At 34.2% G+C, this 22,221-nt stretch overlaps 1 protein-coding gene across 2 annotated transcripts; it reads left to right on the top strand.

Moving 5' to 3' along the window:
- Window positions 1–586: 586 nt before the first annotated feature.
- LOC11434213 (protein PIR) lies at window positions 587–22,085 on the top strand. Of its 2 annotated transcripts, XM_024771397.2 has the most exons (30): window positions 595–831; window positions 1,592–1,664; window positions 1,833–1,897; window positions 1,980–2,057; window positions 3,093–3,212; window positions 3,327–3,397; window positions 3,476–3,568; window positions 4,410–4,479; window positions 4,637–4,701; window positions 5,269–5,464; window positions 5,617–5,768; window positions 6,548–6,641; window positions 6,750–6,941; window positions 7,740–7,951; window positions 9,616–9,763; window positions 10,314–10,482; window positions 11,425–11,501; window positions 11,706–11,876; window positions 12,186–12,262; window positions 12,349–12,451; window positions 14,050–14,169; window positions 14,261–14,404; window positions 14,589–14,732; window positions 16,017–16,160; window positions 17,638–17,725; window positions 18,231–18,358; window positions 19,640–19,847; window positions 20,825–20,997; window positions 21,229–21,438; window positions 21,676–22,085. In XM_024771397.2, the coding sequence occupies exons 1-30, from the start codon at window positions 778–780 to the stop codon at window positions 21,868–21,870; spliced, it is 3,834 nt and encodes a 1,277-aa protein (XP_024627165.1). In that variant the 5' UTR covers window positions 595–777; the 3' UTR covers window positions 21,871–22,085. The 2 variants fall into 2 exon arrangements, with proteins under 2 accessions (XP_039683990.1, XP_024627165.1); XM_039828056.1 differs by lacking the exons at window positions 21,229–21,438; window positions 21,676–22,085 and having other exon boundaries at window positions 587–831; window positions 19,640–19,857; window positions 20,825–20,959.
- The last annotated feature ends 136 nt before the right edge of the window (window positions 22,086–22,221 follow it).

Genomic DNA, 22,221 nt, shown 5'->3' with positions numbered 1-22,221 from the left:
AGAATTTTAGAGTATCTTTAAAAACACTTAAATAATATTTTTTTTTAGGTAATTGGTATAATTGAGCAATATTGTTATTTTATCTTTGAAAAAAAATCTAGTTGAAGAAAGAAACTAGAATCACATTTTTATAATGCATTTTGAGCTTGTTTTAATGAAAAATATTTAACCTTTGAAAATCTTGAGAAGAACATCTTGGTAGACTCAATTTCTTTTTTTTTTAATATATCTTGGTAGACTCGAATTTGTAAATGACTTTTGCACGTGATAAAAACAATGATATATTTTCTTTCAAAAAAAAAAAATGATATCTTAAAAAATATTCATGAATAATTTTTGCTTTTGCAAAATAAATGAACACTCAAACAAAGAGCGAAGAATATTCATAAAAATTTTTGTACGGTAAAAGTAAGGATGTAAATCATGTACTAATATTTATTTTCTTGAAAACTTTGTTATTTTAGAATCATCATCATGTACTAATTATTTTAGCTTAGGTTCAAAGCAAATCAGGGAAGATTAGCTTAATACAAAAGAAATTTTAAAATCACCACCTTCCCTCATAGTAAGTAGCAGAAATGGAAAATAGAGCAAAGAAGGAGGGCATTATAGTCAACACAGAAGTTGTACCTGCTCAATCTTGCAAATGAAGACTCTACCAACTAGAGAGGGAAAGTGGAGAGAGAGAAACAAAGCAATTGTAGTTGATCTTTTTCTTCTTCTTCTTTCTATGCTTCGCACTTTCGTTTTCCTTCAATATTTCTAGAAGATTCTGTTATGGCAGTTCCCGTTGAAGAAGCCATTGCAGCTCTCTCCACATTCTCGCTCGAGGTATCCAATTTCTGCTACATTTTTCTCATTTCATTTGCTACCAAATTTCAAATGCGCTTTTGGATCGTTCCTTTTTCTTTGCAACGGTTTGGTCTGATTCGGTCAATTATTCCCTAAATTCGCGTTAATTCTAATTATGGAAATGTTTAGTAATCTAATTATTATTATTAAGTGTAAATTCATAGATTTGAAAGAACATTTGATTCAGTATTGACATAAGCATTTATGAGACTGTTTGGAAGAACTTACGAAAATAAGTTATGACATTTTCATAAACTATTTTCAGCTTATACTCATAAGCTCTCCAGGATAGATTATAAGAACAGCTTAAAAGGTTTAGCTTATTCTCATAATCTATTTCCTTAATTTGCGTTAATTCTAATCATAGAAATGTTTAGTAATCTAATAATCACTTAGGATTGCGTATTGGCATAAGCACTTATGAGACTGTTTGGAAGAACTTATGAAAATAAGTTATGAAATTTTCATAATCTATTTTCATAAGCTCTCCATGATAGATCATGAAAATAGCTTAAAGGTTATACTAAAACATTTTGACTTTATTTCATGTTTTATTACAAAACTAGCTGATACATAAGCGCTTATATGATAAGCACTTATGCTGTAAGCTGCAAAATAAGTTGTGTATCCAAACAGTCTGTATTTGCAAAATAACGCATTGCAGGAACTTGAAGTTCTTATTTCGGTATATGCAAGGTAATTTTTCATGTGATTTGTATTTTGTTCATTAATTATGTAGGATGAGCAACCAGAGGTGCAAGGACCTGGAGTGTGGGTATCAACTGAGAGAGGTGCAACAGAGAGTCCAATAGGTAACTTCCTATTCCATAGTTCAACTATTATTCTCCAGATATGCCGCTAATTTGAGATTGCGCTGTAAATTTACTTGAAAATAATGTCGGAGTCTTTTGAGTTTTGCTTGAAAGATGCAGAGTTATTGGTAATTGCTATCTAATGCCGTCTTTTTTTTTTTTGTGTAGAATATTGTGATGTTGCGGCATACAGACTATCTCTGTCAGAGGATACGAAAGCTCTCAATCAGCTGGTATGATGCTTGCTCTTGGGATATTTTTGTTGTTTAACCCGTCTGATGAAAATTTTGACTGCTTTTGCTATACAAAATGCAGAGTTCTCTTACCCAAGAGGGAAAGGAGATGGCATCGGTGCTTTACACATATCGTAGTTGTGTCAAAGCACTTCCTCAGGTAATATTTCTATCATCTATCGGTAGTTAAAGCCAGTCAATGGACATAAAATATGCTGTTTTACTGGTTAATGAGGAAATATTTTCAGAAGGGAAAGGGTTACTTTTAGACATGAAGTACATATTATATTGGCCAAATTACACTAGCAGTCCTTTTAAGTTGTGGTTTGTAACACATTGGTCCTTTTAGTTATTTTAGTTTCATATTCATCCTTTAACTCTTCAACCATTTGCACTATTATTCTTGTGTTGTTAATTGATGACATGGCAAGTACCCATCAGCAGAAAAGTAATTTATTATGGATTGTAAACATAATAAATGAAGAGAGAAGTTGAATTTTTATATTTTTTTAATATGGAGATTATAATTTTCTGGGTTTGATGATGAAAATGGAAGGAAGAAGATGAAGATTATGAAGAAGATGAAAGGAAGAGGATGAAGATGGATGAGTTTGCTGGATTTGAATAAAAAATTACTTTTTCTAGTGATGTGTACTTGCCATATCATCAACTAACCACCACAAGGATAAGAGTGCAAATTGTTGAAGAGTTAAAGGAAGAATATGAAATTAAAATAACTAAAAGGACCAATGTGTTACAAACCGAAAACTTAAAGGACTTCTAGTGTAATTTGGCCGATTATATTTGAATTTTCCTGGCACTAAATCTGAAGTTACCGCGATTGTATGCCAGTTTCACATGAAATGTCTACTTTGCATTTTGAAAAGGCAAATTTGTTGGATAGTCCATGCACAGAGTTCTAATGTCAAACCTATATTTTTGGGATAGTGAATGAAATCAAGTAGTTGAAGCTTCATAAGTAAATGATAGCTTTGCTTAATGCAAGTATGCAACATGATATCTTGCATGCATTCATTTTCAAAATAAATTTTTGGTCTATTGATATATTTGATAATATTAAAATGACCCTATCAGAAATACATTTTCATTCCCTTAAAAAAAAAGAAATCCATTTCATGTTTCCATATGTTTATAGATTCTCCTATAACTTGTGCATTTTGCCACAATGGGACAGCTTCCTGATTCTATGAAGCAAAGCCAAGCTGACTTATATTTGGAAACATACCAAGTTCTGGATTTGGAAATGAGTCGTTTGCGTGAAATTCAGCGATGGCAAGCATCGGCTTCCTCAAAAGTACGGGTTGTGTTTTACATATTGTATGATCCTCTTTTTTATTTTTCAGAAACTTAATTTGATTCAGACATTTAGCATGTTAAGTAAATTCATTCATGTCTTTTTTTTATGCAGTTAGCGACTGACATGCAACGTTTTTCTAGGCCTGAGCGGCGCATTAATGGGCCTACAATATCTCATCTTTGGTGTGTTATAATGCTTATTTTGTTGTTTTTGTCACTTTTATTTATTTATTTATTTAATAGCTTTATTCTTGACTCTAGGTCTATGTTGAAGTTGTTTGATGTTCTGGTGCAACTTGACCATCTTAAAAATGCCAAGGCAAGCATACCTAATGACTTTTCATGGTACAAAAGGTATGCATTTAGTTTCTGCCTATGTTACTTTATCTTCATGTAGCGGATCTTCAACTTTACTTTCAGGTTCTGTTTGTTATGTCTTTCTTTTGTTCCTTCTTTGAATCCTTTTATATTAATGCCGCTTTTAGGAGTCTGTTGTTTAACATGTAAATTAATGAGCAGAGATTTTCTCCATTTATCAATGTTGTTCCTGAATGTAACTTCTGTAGTACATTCGATCCAATGCTTTGTTGATTGGAACACCTACTTCAAATTGAGGCACTTTAGGGATCTAACTTTTTGCCTCACCTAAAATGTTAAATATTATATACTATAGGAATAACAAGCTAGTGTTGACTACGAGATTTTCAGACGAAAGTGTCTGATTGGGTACTATGTATGTGGTGACCAAAATGTCATTGAAGAAACTAAATGGGCATACAGTTGATAATATCACCTTCTTATAAAACTGCATGACCAAGAGTGCATGAGGGTTGCATGACATTCCTAGCTACTTTAGTTTGACATACAATATAAAAAGTATTAGGCATCCATATTCTCCAGTAAAGTTACACTGTTTTGTTAAATTCAGTTTCTGTCAGTTTTCTTTGTACTTTAAGATGATAGATTAATTCTGTGTTTGGTTTGAGAGAATGAAAATAAGGAAGACATAAACTTTGTTACACTGTTTTGTTAAATTCAGTTTCTTTCAGTTTTTCTCTGTATGATAAAAAATTAGTTCTGTGTCTGGTTTGAGAGATTGAAAATAAGGAAGACATAAATTTTGAATATTTTAAATTTTCTCATTTACTTAATGAAGTTTCTCATGCATTCATGTTGCTTCTCCCCACTTTGTCAGGACTTTCACACAAGTTAGTGGTCAGTGGCAAGATACTGATTCAATGAGGGAGGAATTAGACGATTTACAGGTGCATAATCATTGAAATTTCCCAGTGTTTGAAATTCAGAAATATGTACATTTATTATTTATTGTTTGATTTTCCATAATCTTCATTTACATTTTATTTTGATTGAAAATCCTGGCAAAAATGGATTATTGACCTTTCTTTATCATTGCATGTGCAGATTTTCTTGAGCACTAGATGGGCTATTTTGTTGAATTTGCATGTTGAGATGTTCCGTGTAAATAAGTATCCTGTATATCTACTTCACATTTTTTCCCTTTCCACAATCCACATGGCTACCATCATTTCCACTTTTCTGGTTTAATTGTAATTGTTTCTTTATTTATTATTTCTTCTTGGATAGAAGTTATCTTTGCTTAGGATGATCGTGGGAACTGATTCCATCTGACAGATAAAATGGTCTATTGGGAAGAAGATTTGAGTGCTAGTTTATGTTGAAATTTTAGTTTTGAGAAAGAGTGTAGGATATCAACGGACTTTCTCCTTAATGCATATATACTTTCATTCAAAAGAAACAAGCGGAGTTGGTTCGACACTCAGAGCTAGGAAATGAAGAAACTGATCTATTCATGTTTTCAATCTAAACCAAGTTGGAGGAAATCTAGCTGATTAGAATAATTTTTAATCTAAATTTTACTTCTTGGGTTTTGTCTTTGAATACTGTCTGTGCAAATAATCTTGTTGTTTTATCACACCGACTCAATTTTTACTTGTATGTGTATCACCATTTTTAACTTTAATTTTTGTATACCCCCTCTTCTATTTCTTATTCAATTCCTTGACTTGAATTAGTGTAGAAGACATTCTTCAAGTTCTTATAGTATTTGCTGTAGAGTCCTTGGAATTGGACTTTGCACTTCTCTTTCCGGAGCGCCACATTCTTTTGCGTGTTTTGCCTGTTCTTGTTGTCCTAGTGACATCTTCAGAAAAAGACAGCGAGTCTCTGTACAAGAGGGTAAAAATCAACAGACTGATCAATATATTTAAGGTACTGTTATATATATGCTTAATGATAAATTATAATTTATATCTACTGGGTTAAGAAAAGATGGTGCTATTGAATTACCTGAAGAACTTTACATTTCATGCACTGAATTCTTCTTTGTTGACTGGAAATTGAGATCTGTTTATCTTATACAGAACGAAGCAGTTATTCCTGCTTTTCCAGATTTGCATCTCTCTCCAGCTGCGATAATGAAGGAACTATCAACATATTTCCCAAAATTTTCTTCCCAAACTCGCCTTCTCACCCTTGCAGCACCTCACGAGCTTCCACCTCGTGAAGCACAAGAATATCCTCTAAATTGTTTTTTGTTTTAACTGAAAATTTGGTGCTAATATTTGGTATTATTGAGCCAATATTTCATTTCCTTGACCTTTGTTATGAACAAATATTACTTGTTGTCACTTTCACCACAAATAGATGGATTGTGACTGTGACATATACTTCAGGATAACAAATTGCATGCTTTTTGTTCTTTCGAGTTAAACAATGCAAGGAGGGTGCTCTGTAGTTCTTTCTACTTCTGGTTGATGAATTCTGTTCGAAATGAGAATGAGAAAGTGAAGAAAAATAATAGAAAATGAAGATGCAGAGAGAGATGAGACAGAAAGAGCTTTTGTATGAAACAACCTCAAGATAAAGTTCTCATATATGTACATTCGGTTTAGCAGAATTTAGCAATAAATTAACGGCCTGATTATATATATTGAGGGGAACTAAAACACTGATCATTGAAAATTTTATTATATTGTATTTTAGCCAGAATTGAATAATACATTTGTTGAAAACCGTATCGGTTGTCTCAGCATTGAAAATTTGGTGCAATAGTTTTTCTCTTCCTGCAAAATTTTGTGCTTTTTGTGGCTAGATAGTGTGGAAAACTTGATAGGTTTAATATATGTTCTCACAACACATGATGCATTTGGATAATTAGATTAATTTATAGTTAAATTTAATTATGGAATTTCGATTATGGAGAAACCCTTTACTTCTGAAGCTTTTAATTTGCATAAATGTATGAAGCATCTACCTTCTTTGTCTTAAGAAAGTAACCTTGACATGAGACACGTATCAGAGACATTATCTAATTGTCAATCATATTGGAGCTGTTCGTGCTGAGCATGATGATTTCACAATTCGTTTTGCTTCAGCAATGAATCAGGTAATGCCCCCTGCTCTGCATAGGAAAAGTTCTCCCTGAAATCTTATACGTATTGTTTCATGCCATTTAAAGCCTGCGTGAGTTTGTTATCTAACACTGTTTTTGCAGCTGTTGTTGTTGAAGTCCACCGATGGTTCTGATGTTGATTGGAGCAAAGAGGTCAAAGGGAACATGTATGATATGATTGTTGAAGGTTTTCAATTATTGAGCAGATGGACTGCACGCATTTGGGAACAATGTGCATGGAAATTTTCTCGACCATGCAAGGATGCATCCCCATCTTTTTCTGACTACGAAAAGGTAAGGAATGATCAAATCTTCTAATTATTTTCATCTTCTATTATCTTGTGCTTTTTTCTTCTCATTCTTTTTGTAGCCCAATAATTGCTTGTTTTCACTGGCTGTGATGTATAATCAGTGTTCTAATCTGGTACAGGCACTACGGTGCTGCTCTGCCTTGATTTTTTTTATTTGTATAAAATAATTTACTATTCATGTCAAAGAGCAATTCTGACATTGCAATTTGTATTTATAGTGGTGTTGATACCGCCTGTAACTTTTCCCCATCAAACTTAAATCAACTGAATTTGTATTTCCATTGCCCCCATCAAAATTAGGTATTCTCATACTACCCAATATTTCCATCATTTTTTATTCGTATGGAACAATTAACTGTAAATGTTAAAAGAGCAATTCTAAAATAGAACGTGCTTACAGTGATTTTGATACTCCTTGTCACTTCAATCATGTTAAACTTGAATTATCCATTTGCGTTTCCACATCATCCGCATGAATCTGAACCATGTATCACTTAAACTCATCTGAACCCACTTGGGTTGGTCTGGTGGTGTTGGCTTGGGACCTTGGAGTGTGCTCCTCCGAAGGTCTCAGGTTCAATTTTCCCCGGTGCCAATTTCGGTGGGCTAGTTTGGCTTCTTCAAAAAAAGAATCATGCACAAACATGAACTAGGTTATTGTTGCTAGGTTTTATTTAGTTAAAAGTTGCCACTGTACCACTTAAAGTGTACCTTGAATTGTTTCTTATTAAAATATTAAAAAATATTATATAATAACATAAACACTATTCTTTGCTTGTAGGTAGTACGATATAATTACAGTGCAGAAGAAAGGAAAGCACTGGTCGAACTTGTGAGCTGCATAAAGAGTGTTGGTTCTATGATGCAGCGGTGTGATACACTGGTTGCCGATGCTTTATGGGAAACAATACATGCTGAGGTCCAAGATTTTGTCCAAAACACATTAGCTTCTATGTTGCGGACAACCTTCAGAAAGAAGAAAGATCTCTCTAGGTAGGATTCTAATTTCAGTTGCGTGGTATAAACTTGTTAATTTTGTAACTTGATATGCTCCTTGGACAAATGATTGATAGAGGTTCTGAAGATGTGCTCTTTGACTGTGTCATGAGAACATAATTCTTCTCGATCAGAATCAAATGTGAAATATCTTCAGAATGCAAATTGATGATAGTTGGCTTCAAAATACAATTTCACTTTTGTAGAATTAACTGGGATTAAAAGAGAAAACCCTTTCTGTTGATACTACACAAGTGAATAATTCCTCATGTTTCGTCTTATTTATCTAAATGTATGGACTATGTAGACTGTAGAGCCTGTAGTACAATCTTGTGTAAATAAAATAACATAAATAAGACAACTAGCATTAATCTGCCACTATTTTAGCAATACAGGCAAAATTTAGTGTTTGGATTGGCCTATTTTATTTCTAGAATATTTATAATCGAAGAGTTTCAGCCTGCAAGGACCTTTTTGCAGAAAAGTTTTTCGTGTAAAAATTTAGCCAAAATGTGCAGTCATTATAATCTATGTTAGTTCTTTTGATATCTGAGAACAAAGAAGATTGAATGATTGGAGGGAGTTCCCTTTCAATAAAAGGGGTGTGCTTTATTTTTGGTATGAAACTGAAATAGACATTCGGAAAGACGTAACAGATCCAGGAGAGAGTTTCAGTTTTAAATAATCAAATGCTCGTTTGAGCTGATGTAAGTTGCATGCTGCTCGCACTTGCACATATGTGAACGGATTATTCTTTTTATGTGAAGTGATTGTAACGAATTTTGTTGATCAAGTAAACCTTTTCTCTTTCTTATGTAGATTTAATAAGTATGGGCAGAGTTATTAGTGTTTTTTTTTTATTGGAAGAGTAATTAGTGTTACTGGTTTCACCTTTTTGGTAAAGGTTGAGTTTTATTTTTAAACACCATATTCAATCCTTTTTTGAATTAACTAAGTTCCTTAACTTCTGGATAAAGTTTTTAGGTTGCATTCTATTTCTTCAATTAAATGATGAGGAAAATTCCAGTAAATCAGCTCCACAATTGAATGTCTGCATCATATAGTACTGATTTTCCTCTGATACCAGTTGATAGAACTAGGGGGAGCCTTGGCGCAACGGTAAAGTTGTTATCATGTGTCTGAAAGGTCATGGGTTCAAGTCCTGGAAACAGCCTCTTGTGTAAATAACAGGGTAAAACTGCATACAATACACCAAATGGTGGGACCCCTTTCTGGACCATGCATATGCGGGAGGTTTGGGCACTGGCTGCCCTACCAGTTCATAGAACTAGTACCAGGGAATTATCAAGAACAATGGCACAGTAGGGAATTTCCCTCTGTGCTAGATTGGAAATTTGTTGCATAGCAATGTGAACTATTTACAGATTATTATAGGAACCTGAAACCTCCCAATTCACTTCTGTTCGAGCAAAGTAATTATTCTACAAACAACTCTGCTATTTATAGGATTACTCCCCCTAACTACCTTCCTAACTAACCATTTCTGTTATAGTACCGACAGTTACAAACTTCCCTACTTTATTCCCTTGTTAGACTTCCTCCTTACATATACTTGATTGATACGGGGTCGCTGAACTTTATCTTTTTTGCTTCAACTCTTTTAGATTGCACCTATCAATTACCCAAATGTGGATTTTCAGGATTCTTTCTGATATGAGGACCCTTTCAGCTGATTGGATGGCTAATACAAACAAGTCAGAATCTGAGTTACAGTCCTCACAGCATGGAGGTGAAGAAAGCAAAGCAAACATATTTTATCCAAGGGCAGTTGCCCCGACTGCTGCTCAGGTCTGCATTATTTTCTGTTCTCCTTTAGTCTGTGTTGTAGTAACTTGTTACCATTGGTATGCTTAGAAGTGAATTGTTAAGAGCTCAAAGCGTCAAAGCTATTTATTGAACTGTGCCATTTGCGCATATGTTTTGTTGAACTAGCACATGGACTTACTATGCTTTGATAGAAAATAAATATGCATAAAGAGGTTCATGCATGCTTTTGGTCTGATATGTTGAACCAAGTACCAACATTGTTTATGGTGGGCATGCAATGTAGGTAGACATTTACATATGATTATGAAAAAAAAAAATTTGTTTTTGTAATTACTTTTTTCAAACTCAGGTCTTTTGGACAAATTTTCTTGTGTATTCACGTACATTGTACTCTGATGATTTAGAGGGCCTTCCCTGATGATTTTTTTACGGAGAAGCTTATCAAAAATTGCTGGCAAAGATTTGACATATCTAGGCTCGAGCTGCTTTATGAATTATTTCTGTTGATATGTATAAATTTGTGGTTTGTACTTCGCACATTATAATTGCTTAACCAATGTCTTCAATACAGGTGCACTGTCTGCAGTTCTTAATATATGAGGTGGTTTCCGGTGGTAACCTTAGGAGACCAGGCGGACTTTTTGGTAATAGTGGCTCAGAAGTCCCGGTTAATGATTTAAAACAGCTGGAGACATTTTTTTACAAGCTTGGTTTTTTCCTGCATATTTTAGACTACTCAGGTAATGATGTCTTAGATTGACCCTAGCATCAATTTTACTCCAAAAACTTGTCCTTTGGGATCATTCTCCATTGATAGATTAAATATCTTCACTGACAGCCCCCTCCTCTGTCTTGATATCCACTTCTACTGTCAGTAATTCCTCTCATATATTAGTGAGCTAGTTTGGAGTCATTACATTGTGTTATATCTGTGTTAGTGATTAATATTTGGTCACCAAAATATACATGGCTTCACAGTGAGCTTCTTCCGACAGGGCTTTTCTACCCCCTCATTCTTTTTCTTCTTTTTATCTGATTTAATGAGTGGGTTGCTAGTCGAACACCCTGAAATTGAAATGGTACATACATGCAGTGGGGCTGACAGATGCCTAATATCATTCGTGTGTTTATGAAATCCTTCGACTTTTACCAATGTTAAAACATCCAATACAAAACTATAAATCATTGGGTTGAGAGGGCAAATGGATGTGTAAAGAATAGTGGAATGCAACATTAAGCTGACATCTCACTTTCTTAATTAGGAAAATGAATGAACAAGGTTTTGCTTTTTGGCCGCATTCTAATAATTCTAGTTATGAAAAATTATAGGCCTCCCTCAAATTTTTTTGCTCCTTTCATGAGTAGTAGAAAATTATGATTGCTCGTTTTAAAGCATCCAAACTCATTTTGTGCTTGTGATTTTACAGTCACATTACATTATATATTCACTGATTATTATACCGAGGTCTACCAAATGAGAGGCCATCATGCCGCCGATTCTTTTAGAAAGTATCCCAGAAGATTTTATTTTCTCTGACTAGAGAAGAAATGTATTAGAATGAAGGAAATCCTGAAAGAGTTGCACTCTCTACCATTTGAAACAATTAAATAATATAGAGTGCTTTGCACCATTGCTTTTTTGCATCCTCCGGTGTAATTGACTTGGGTGGTGATGCTTGCAGTGACTGTTGCCACCTTGACAGATCTTGGTTTCTTATGGTTTAGAGAATTTTATTTAGAGTCTTCACGAGTCATTCAGGTAACACTTATTACTTATTACCACACAATATTTGAATTTGAAAATCTATATTGTGACCAAAGAACTCTTTTAAATAGGAGCAGTTGCAAATTTCCTAGATACTTGCAACATATTGCATTGCATTTTGACCTTTCACTTTTAGTTGCAATTGATTCAAACCATCAAATTATGATAGGCTAAAATTAATTAATTTGTTTCCTGTAGTTTCCCATTGAATGCTCTCTTCCCTGGATGTTGGTGGATTGTGTACTTGAGTCGCCAAACTCTGGTCTTCTTGAAAGTGTTCTGATGCCATTTGACATCTATAATGATTCAGCTCAGCAAGCCTTGGTGTTGCTGAAGCAACGGTTTCTCTATGATGAAATTGAGGCTGAGGTATTACACACTCTGAGCTTAGTGCTAGATGATTGCGTGGTGAATTTCACGAAGCAGTATAATGTCTGATACGGAAGGAAGCAGGACCCCTGAAGAGCACATTTTTATGTCTCTGCTTTCATTTAATTTTCTAATTAGCAGTTCCTTATAAATCATACCTTGCATAAAAAAATAATAATCAAACCTTCTCTTTTTGATATCAGTGGCAGAGTGAACTTTAATGTTAATACAATTTCAGCTCTGAATACTTGTTTCCTATCATGGGCTCTCTCTATTGATCAAATGTTCTGTTTACCTTTTTTTTTATAGGTGGATCATTGTTTTGACATATTTGTTGCCAGATTGTGCGAAACCATTTTCACATATTACAAAAGTTGGGCAGCAAGGTCTGTCATTTTTCTGTCTTATCAAGCTTTTCTTTTGATACTCCTCGTACTAACCTTTCCTATTGATGGATGCCGCAATCATGCAGTGAATTGCTTGATCCTACCTTTCTCTTTGCCTCAGAAAATGCAGAAAAGTACGCTGTGCAGCCTATGAGGCTCAATATGCTGCTAAAAATGACTAGGGTGAAGGTTAGTGGATTACATTATCATAATGTTTCTCTTCCGTGATTTGATGCTTTGAAATATAACCTGGGTCTAACCTGCTCAACAATTTTTGGATAAGTCAACTTTCATTTTAAGTGTCCAGGGTGAGGAAATAATGGGGAGATTAAAAAACATAATTACACAAGTATTATGCTACTATGCTCATCTTTATATTTTGTCCGTTTAGAATGTAAAACACTTGACTGATGCCTGCTCAAAGTGAAGAAGCTTAACTCTATTACTCCCTCCGGTTCTTTTTATAAGAGACAAATTGGGAGATTCACACAGACCAAAGAAAGGAGTTTTTCTATTATTAATTCTAAACTTATTTTTTATTTAAAAACTATCCCTTGACTAAACTACTGTACCTATAATTAATGTACTCCTTTTTTTTTATAAGCAATAAATTTAATCCTATAGTTAATGTTCTTGTAACCAATAACACCAATTATACTTACTTAATTCCAATGACTCAATCACCCAGCTAGTCATAAAAATTGACGTCTCTGTTCGTCAATTTAATTCAAGAATAGCTAATCATAATATGCTATATTAACCGATTGGTCTCGGTGCCAAACAATTTAACATGGGGAATAGTTATCTTACTAATGCAATTGTATTGAAAAGGGTTATTCGGTGTTTATTTTTTTTTTTTGGTCAAGTAGCCTAGTGGCTAGAGCTCACACAATTAAATTGTGGAGAAGTGGAGTGTCCGGGGTTCGAACCTCGGCCCCTGCATATAAAATGCAATATCCCTACCAACTGAGCTAAGCTCACAGGGATACTATTCGGTGTTTATTTAATAAGGTTTTAAATGGAATTGTATATTTGATAAAGTTTAAATTTAAAGAGTGTTTCTTATAAAAAGGACCAAAAGAAAGTCTCAAATTGTCTCTTATAAAAAGGACCGGAGGGAGTATCATGTTAGCATTTGCTAGTGTGTTACCAATGGAAAGGGATAAGTTGTTCAAACATTCTTCCGCAAAAATGTAATATTATACTGATGATTATCAGTTGGTTTTGTTAAAATCTTTTGGTTACTGTTGCTTGTTGGTTAGAGTGGCAATGTCTTAGGTTTGGAGTCTTGTGAATTGAGAAAAAAACAGGCATGGAGATAATTTTATTACCCCAAGTAGGCCCATCTAGCCTATCTTGGACTATCCAAGGCTCGAAGTTGTTTCTAGATATCTAGGATCTCAAAAGTTGTCATCTGAGAGAAGAAATATGTTTTCTTCGTTGGTTGAGTTTTAAATATTGTTTCAGTGTAACTCCAGTTTCTTGAGTTGATAAAGTTCTGGTGTTAGAAGCATGAAAAGCACGTTATGTCATCACAAAGTCCGGACGCAACCTGCCGCAAACTAATGGAGACTGTTTAAGAAAATGCTTATGAATATTATGATTAAGATTGATACTTAACATTATTTATGAACTAATAGTTTCACGGTGTACTCTCCTTTCATTTATAAGATCTCTCTGTCTCTATTTTTCTTTCACTCAAGTTCTGCTGGATATCATTATTAGAGAATTTAAGTGAGTTACAATTACTCTCCCATGTGATTAATTGTTTTGTTGTTGATATGCAGCTACTTGGAAGGATGATCAACTTGCGAAGTTTGATAACTGAACGGATAAATAAAATTTTCCGTGAAAATATTGAGTTTCTGTTTGATCGTTTTGAATGTCAAGATCTGTGTGCCATAGTGGTTAGTCATTTTACCTTTACTAATTCCTTTGCATGTAATCATGAATTTTTTATTTGTTATACTAAAATAATACTCTGACTATTTATTTCAGGAATTAGAGAAGTTGTTGGATGTCTTAAAACATTCTCATGAACTACTGTCAATAGATCTTTCTGTAGACTCTTTTAGTCTCATGTTGAATGAGATGCAAGAGAACATCTCCCTTGTGTCATTTTCTAGCCGACTGGCCTCACAGGTTTTTCCTTTTGAACTCTAAATGTGTGCTTCAATTTGATGTCTCTCTTTGTTCTCTGCTCATTAGCATTACACAACATCTTGTATTGAAATTAAATTTATGTTATTTTGTATTAAATGCTCACATCAAACCCGTTAGTTGAATGATACTCCTACATTTATTGATCAACTTTTGGGTATGCTAGATTTGGTCTGAGATGCAAAGTGACTTTTTGCCAAATTTCATCCTCTGCAATACTACTCAACGTTTTATCAGATCATCAAAGACAGTTCCTGTTCAAAAGCCCTCCATACCCTCTGCTAAGCCTAGTTTTTATTGTGGTACTCAAGTAAGCATCCTCTTACTGCCATTTTCCAATCTTTGTAAAATGCATTGCAAATAGTGTTAATGGCTTACTTAGGGGGATGTATTGGATTAGTATTCTATGGGATTTTAAAAGACTTTTTAATTATGAAAAAGTCTTGTGGTATTCAATCAAGACTTTTTGCAACTTAAAAAAAGTCTTGTGGTATTCAATCAAGACTCTTTGTCATTTTTGAAAAGTCTTGAGGTATTCAATCAAGACTAGTCAGTGATAAATAAACATATTACATACACATATTTCAATTTTAGATCATATGCATGTGTACACTGTTGGGACCCAGGCTAGTCAGTGATAAATAATAGGCAAGTGTGCCAAGTCAAATCAAGTTATAAGTGGTGAATAAAAGTATTGTCCTAAAGGGATTGTATTTTAATTATTAACTCACCAAGTAGCCACTATCTGAATCTGAAATCTGATTTGGAAACTGAAAATAATGAAAGAATTTGCATTTTAAAGAATTAAGTACAAAAACACTAATGAATTCAAATAATCAACATACAAAATGGTGATGGTTAGAATCCTTTCAATCTTCATTTGTATTTCGATTCAACTATTTATTCTAGAGAAACCCATTAATTGAAGATCAAATTCACAATTCAGGCTAGCACCAATTTCTCGATTTTTAATTCTTTTCTTTAAAATCAAGAACCCTAATTCCTGAGGCATTTCTGATTCAAACAAGCATTAGGCTTGGGAATTCATAAGTTCACACAATGATGAAGTTTTATTCCTAGGATCTCAACAATTGTGGTGATTTGCCTCAAGTACCAATTTTCCAATCAAGCATAAGATAAATTTTTAGGTGGCCAACCCAATAAGAGAATTAAGCATAAAAACAGCCACTCAATTTAGAAAGGTAAATTTGAATTGAGGTAAAATATGGAGACATTAGAATCAGATTCATACTTCTCTAAATAAAGATTTAGTTACAAGTGCTAAAAGAAAAGAGAATAACAAGAGAAGATGAGATTAGAAGGAATTCTATTAGCATTTGATGAATCTTGTGATTTCACGATTGAAGCTCCCCAAACCCTAGCGGCGTAGGGAAGAGAGTGCAGGGGAGAGAGAGAGAGAGAGAGAGAGAGAGAGAGAGAGAGAGAGCTGAGGCTATTTAGGTTTCATGGGTGGTTTTGTTTTTTTCCACCCATTTGTGGTGAGAGATGAATAGTTTGTGTGTATATGTATGTTATTGTTTTCTGGGTAAATACAATTTCTCGAATCTCATTAGCTCACTATATGTAATAATAGGATTTAAATTCTGCACATCAAAGTTTTGCGCGACTGCATAGCGGATTCTTTGGAATACCTCATATGTTTTCTATCGTTCGACTTTTGGGATCCCGCTCTTTACCCTGGCTTATTAGAGCCCTTCTTGATCATATATCAAACAAGGTATACTATTATTTATCTTAATTTTATTTTTTTTGTTGACAATATCTTAAATTTTTAATAAGTTTTGTTGGAAATCCCGCCCCGAGCGTGAGGGGGTGTGCCACCTTAATTGCGATCTGCCCCTAGTTGCCTTATGTTGGCTTGTCTTTGAGGGGGTGGATTTAGTCCCACATTGGTTAGATAGGAAGCTTGATCAGAGTTTATAAAGAGGACACACTCCTCACCTTACAAGCCGGTTTTGTAAGGATGAGTTAGGCTCCAAATTTTCAACAAGTTTATTGCATGATATTTGATTTTCTTTGAAAACCTCCGAAACAGTATAATATGTTAATACATGTGATAATATCTTGATTTTATTTTAGAGTAATGTAGATAATCTGAAGATTTTTTTCGATATTTCCTTATATATCATGGTTTGTTTCTTTGTTTAAGGATTGGTATATTATCTTTTGTAGTAGCATCTAACAGACCGGTTTTGTAAGGATGAGTTAGGCTCCAAATTTTCAACAAGTTTATTGCATGATATTTGATTTTCTTTGAAAACCTCCTAAACGGTATAATATGTTTTCTTTGACAACCTCCTAAACAGTATAATATGTTAAAACATGTGATAATATCTTGATTTTATTTTAGAGTAATGTAGATAATCTGAAGATTGTTTTCGATATTTCCTTATATATCATGGTTTGTTTCTTTGTTTAAGGATTGGTATATTATCTTCTGTAGTAGCATCTAACAGACCCTTGTTGGTATCGATATTCTTTGAATTTGGGCTCAAGCCTAAGTCATCCTCACAAAATTGGCTTAATAGGCAAGGAATACCCTAACCTTATAAGAACTTCCAAAGCCATATCTTTAGTAGATTTGGGACTGTCAAAATACTGCATCACATTCATGATTGAATATCTGAAGTATGGACTAATGTGGGTGGAATAATAAGGATCTCAATACCCCCTCCATCACGCCCAGGACTAGACGTCTGGAGAGTGAATTAGTGCTAGTAGATTTACAGAGATCTTGGCTTAGTAACACTTACTAGACATCCTGAGGCTTTTCTAATAACAAGTTACTTAGTGCAATGTTGTTTGAGCTTAGGAGAACTTATGAAAATAAATCAGAAGCAATGAGAAGATTATGGCAAGTTTTTATTGAACAAATATTGAAGTGCCAAAACTTTTCAGGATATGAATGAATGTGAAATTTTAACCATACTGCAATGTCTAATGTGTTGGTCAATTCACACATATGCTAAGAATATGAGAAATGAGTGAGGATATACTATATGAATTTTCTGATATATAGATTCCACAATGATGTTAACTAAAAGTTCTAACTTTTTTAACAATATTGGGGAACTAATTTTCATTTAGAGAATGGCAGCCATACTGGTTGCATATAGTTTGTGCATGTCTCTTTTTGTTGATTTTATAATAAATATAGTTGTGCTTTCTAACAATGTAAGGTGTGTTATTCCTAGATTACTTTGCTTGAACCAATGATAACAGGATTACAAGAATCCATGCCAAAATCAATCGGCCTTCTTCCTTTTGATGGAGGCGTGACAGGTACATGACATTTTTCCTTTCACTGTTTTAACCTTTATTCTGAAATTTACGTATGTCTGAATGCTTACAAGTGTAGTTTATTATAAATGAGATTACAAGGACATTTAGTTCTACCACATTATTTTTTTTGGCAAATAGTGTTAGTATTCATTTTCTTAAGATGTGTGCATAACCTTAAACGAAAGTTAATGCGAGACGGAGTATTAATCACTATCAGTAGTAGCATGTTTTACCTTGTCCTTTATTTGAGTTAAAAAAATGCCACTGTCATTGATGGGGGGATTGAGGGACAATTTTCAATATCTCAGAGCACTGAAACCACCTAATGGTATAAGGTGTTGTCATTGTCTAAGTGCCGTAAGATTTTGCTGGAAATTTATCGAGACAGCTATAGTTCATGCTTGTTACAAATAGTATTTTCTGACAAATTATAAGTACTAATGAATCAGGAACATAGATGCATGGTCAAATCCAATTAATTAATTATTTTATTGTTTCTACACAGGTTGTGTAAGACTTGTTAAAGAACATCTTAACTGGGAGACAAAATTGGAGCTGAAAGCCGAGGTTCTTCACGGTATAAAAGAGATTGGCAGTGTATTATATTGGATGGGGCTTCTAGATATTGTGTTGGTGGGTAATCTAATGCTTTTATCAATTTATTTATTGTAATGGTCGTAAGTTGAACTGAATAAATATGTTTTTTGAAGGTAACTGTTTTGAAAATAATTTGTTAAACAAACAGAGCCTTAAAAGAAACCAGATGGGTTAAAACAAACTAAACGAGCCACTCTTAAATTTTTGTTAAACAAACAGAGCCTTAAAAGAAACCTGACGGGTTAAAACAAACTAAACGTGCCACTTATAGCATACGAAGTTTGTTGAAATTGGGGCCTAACTCATTCTTACACAACCGGTTCATAAGATTTGGAGTGCTTCCTCTTTATAAACTCTTATCAAGAGTCTTATCTATCCGATGTGGGACTTGGGTTATTCCCAATACACCCCCCTCACGCCCAACACTTTTGGGCTTGGCGCGTGGATAGGTAGGTGTCCCTTGAATTCGACAAGCTCTGATACCATGGTGAATGGGCTTGGATCTCATCCCAAAAGCCAGCTCTACTTCCTAAGATCCATTGAACTTGTTCTACTTGCTATACAATGAATTTAAACTATTTGGGAAGTGGAGCATTAAAGAGGTCCAGGAAAGTGAAACATTAATTAGTTTTTTGTTTCCAACAAAGTTAAATGATATATTATTAGACATGATTTAGGAAAAGACACTATGTAGGTATTTGGTCCAAGCTGGCTCCTTCTAGAGAGAAAAAGGGTTTAGTTGTTGCATATAGGATATAAAGTACCAACAAAAATTAGACAAGTATTGAAACTTGAAACCCTAGAAACGTTTGATACTTATTATGATTGAAAAGAAACCTTTATGTTTGCAGTTGAATCATCCTTATTTAGTCAGAAACTTTAAATAAATGGACAGTGCAAAGTCATCTAGGTAGTAATAGAAGAACTTGTGCTTTGCAGGAAGATATGTGAGTGAGAAGTATAATAGTAAAAAAGACTGTTTTAAAACATGTTGCTTTGGACCACCCCAAAGTAGTGCACAAACTTTATCCGATAATAGATAGAGACACAGTTAGAGCTATTTAGGGAGTTTGGAACCTCTTGCATAGGATTTTAATGAATTTTAGCTAAAGGAGATCTCATGTCAGTCAACCAGTGATCATCATCAAACTCCAAACATAAATCTTACAAGGATATCAACATTTTACACAATGGTGATTTTGTTGCCTAAGGAGGGGGGAGGATAATCTCACTCTCCTTTGCTGTAGGTTATTGACATTTTCCTGTTCACTACTTTGGTTTGTGAGTAATAGTTACTATATTTTGTATTCTTGACAGAGAGAAACAGATACAATGAATTTCATGCAAACTGCTCCCTGGCTGGGCTTGCTTCCTGGAGCAGATGGACAAATATTACCTTCTCAAGATGGTGGAGATAGCCCTGTTGTCAGTCTCTTTAAATCTACAGCTGCTGCAATGGTTTCATACCCCGGTTGCCCATCACCTGCTTCTTTCCACATCATGTCAAAACAAGCAGAAGCTGCAGGTGTGATATTGTATGTCTGTTCTTATTTCCTTTGTTAGCTTGGCTTGATCACTGGCTAAATAAAAGGTCCAGATCTTTGATGTTAAAATAAAGTTGAGAACAAGCTTAGATTGTAACAATAGGAAATATAATGGCATTCAGGTATTTCAGAACGATAGAGTCATGGAAGTATTGAAATAATGTAAAGAAAAAAATCTATAACTGAAATTAGTATAATATTAGCATTCTGCAGTACACATAGCTGCTCTAAGCATATTCGATGATTGTGAAAAATTGAAAGTGGAATCACTTTATGTCAAAAGTGAGCTATCAGATATTCACTCGAAAAATGAATTGCCATTACTTCTTAGTTCTTGGTTGCTCTGATAGTACTATAGCGATCATGAAAATGAAAGTATATGTTTCAGACAAAGCATGTCAATTTGACTTTCACATGTTTTTCTTCGTCTTTGTTTCTTCTTTCCACCCATAAGTTATAATTTACTACCCAAATTATAAAGAAGTTATTAAACAAACAAATAAAACTATTCTTTTTCATTGTATTCTATTTGTGTCTAGTGATGGGGACGCAGTTTGTCGTCTATTATGATTGCCGTCTATATTGTGAGTTTTACACTGCAGCTTCAATACTCACTTATATGTTATTATCTCAAAGTGCATGTTAAAAGAATTAGCCACGGAGGAAGCTAATTGATGATCCTGATGAGAAATGTTAAAATTGTAGTGCTAAATATACTTGTTATTTTGAAAAGTTTGTTTTCATTTTTTTTTTTGTTGCATCATTCATGGTCCGTCGTGTTTTATACTGGGTTTGTGATTTAGAGCCCGTTCTCCCTTTTTCTTTGTCACTGCTTCTAGAGATCTCCGTGTTGTGTCTTCTATACATTTACTTTTATGATGTTATGTCTTTTATACATTTACTTTTATGATATTTTATAATTTTATTAATTGTTCAGGCATTGTCTCTTTTATTACAGATCTTTTATATAAGGCTAACTTGAATACTGGAAGTGTTCTGGAGTATGCGCTTGCTTTCACAAGTGCTGCATTAGATAAATATTGTAGTAAATGGAGTGCTGCGCCCAAGACAGGCTTCATTGACATTACAATTTCAAAAGATTTCTACCGGATATACAGTGGTCTCCAAATTGTAAGTAGCAACCCTCTGCAGCTCTTGCATTTAATTATTTACACTATAATGTCAAAGGATATACATCAATTACAGAACTCTTCTCTATTTGGCTTCATGTGTAAACCAAAAATTAACTTGAACCACTTTGTAAGATTTGGTCCAATTCATTAATGAATTTGCTAGTGTTCTTTTCTTTCTTTTTTATCTCTCAATTTTCTTTTGACACGTGCTTTTGCTTGAGGTACGTAGGGATACTTGGAAGAGTCTGCCCAAGTACAATCAAGTAGTCCTGAAAGACTAGGAGATTCAGTTGCTTGGGGGGGCTGCACCATAATTTATTTGCTTGGGCAACAGCTACATTTTGAGCTCTTTGACTTCTCGTATCAGATCCTCAATATCGCAGAAGTGGAAGCTGCATCTGTCGTGCAAACACAAAAGAACTCTCACTTTGCTGTTCAGGTTTTATTACATCTCCCGGTTGAGCCAAAATATTTTTTCACTGCTTTACATAAGCATAATGTATTATATTAATAAAATTATTGTCCTCCTTATAGTAATAACTGAAACCACGGAATGAAAATCATTTTCATTTTCATCAGAAATAATATCATAACTTGTTTTTCTCTCATTTCTAGAATTTTATGATTATGTATCATTTGTGCTGGTTATTGATTGCATTTACTTTTGCTTTAACAGGGATGGGAAGCCTTATTAGAGGCAACGAAAAAAGCAAGGAGATTAAATAACCATGTATTCTCCATGCTTAAAGCCCGCTGCCCCCTTGAAGAAAAGACAGCATGCGCTATTAAGCAAAGTGGTGCTCCATTACATCGTATAAGATTTGAAAACACAGTTTCAGCATTTGAAACTCTGCCACAGAAAGGTGCTTAAATGAGTGCAAGTTACAGACTTCCGTCAAACTATGTGAATCGTTCTCATACGTGTAACGTTGAGGTGGTGTATTTAATAGATAGATATATTATATATACTAGGTGGCTTCTAGGGTGAGGGCTCTACCAAGTCCATCACCCATGTACCACTAAATTTAACCATATGATTAAATAACCCTTTACGATCTAATTAATCATTACCACACTGAATCAAAACTCTCCTCTCTTGTATACGACGGACTCTCTCTGCAACTTTCTCATCCCTATCATCAGCGTTGTTCGCCCACAACCAAGTTCAGAACCTTCAAGTGACCATCGCCCTCTTAACTCCATGTATCAACGGCAGCAAACT

The sequence above is a fragment of the Medicago truncatula genome, chromosome 7 (genome assembly GCF_003473485.1).
Source record: "Medicago truncatula cultivar Jemalong A17 chromosome 7, MtrunA17r5.0-ANR, whole genome shotgun sequence".
Lineage (NCBI taxonomy): Eukaryota > Viridiplantae > Streptophyta > Magnoliopsida > Fabales > Fabaceae > Medicago > Medicago truncatula.
Note: the sequence above shows the minus strand (reverse complement) of the source record. Positions and strands in the feature narration are given on the sequence as shown.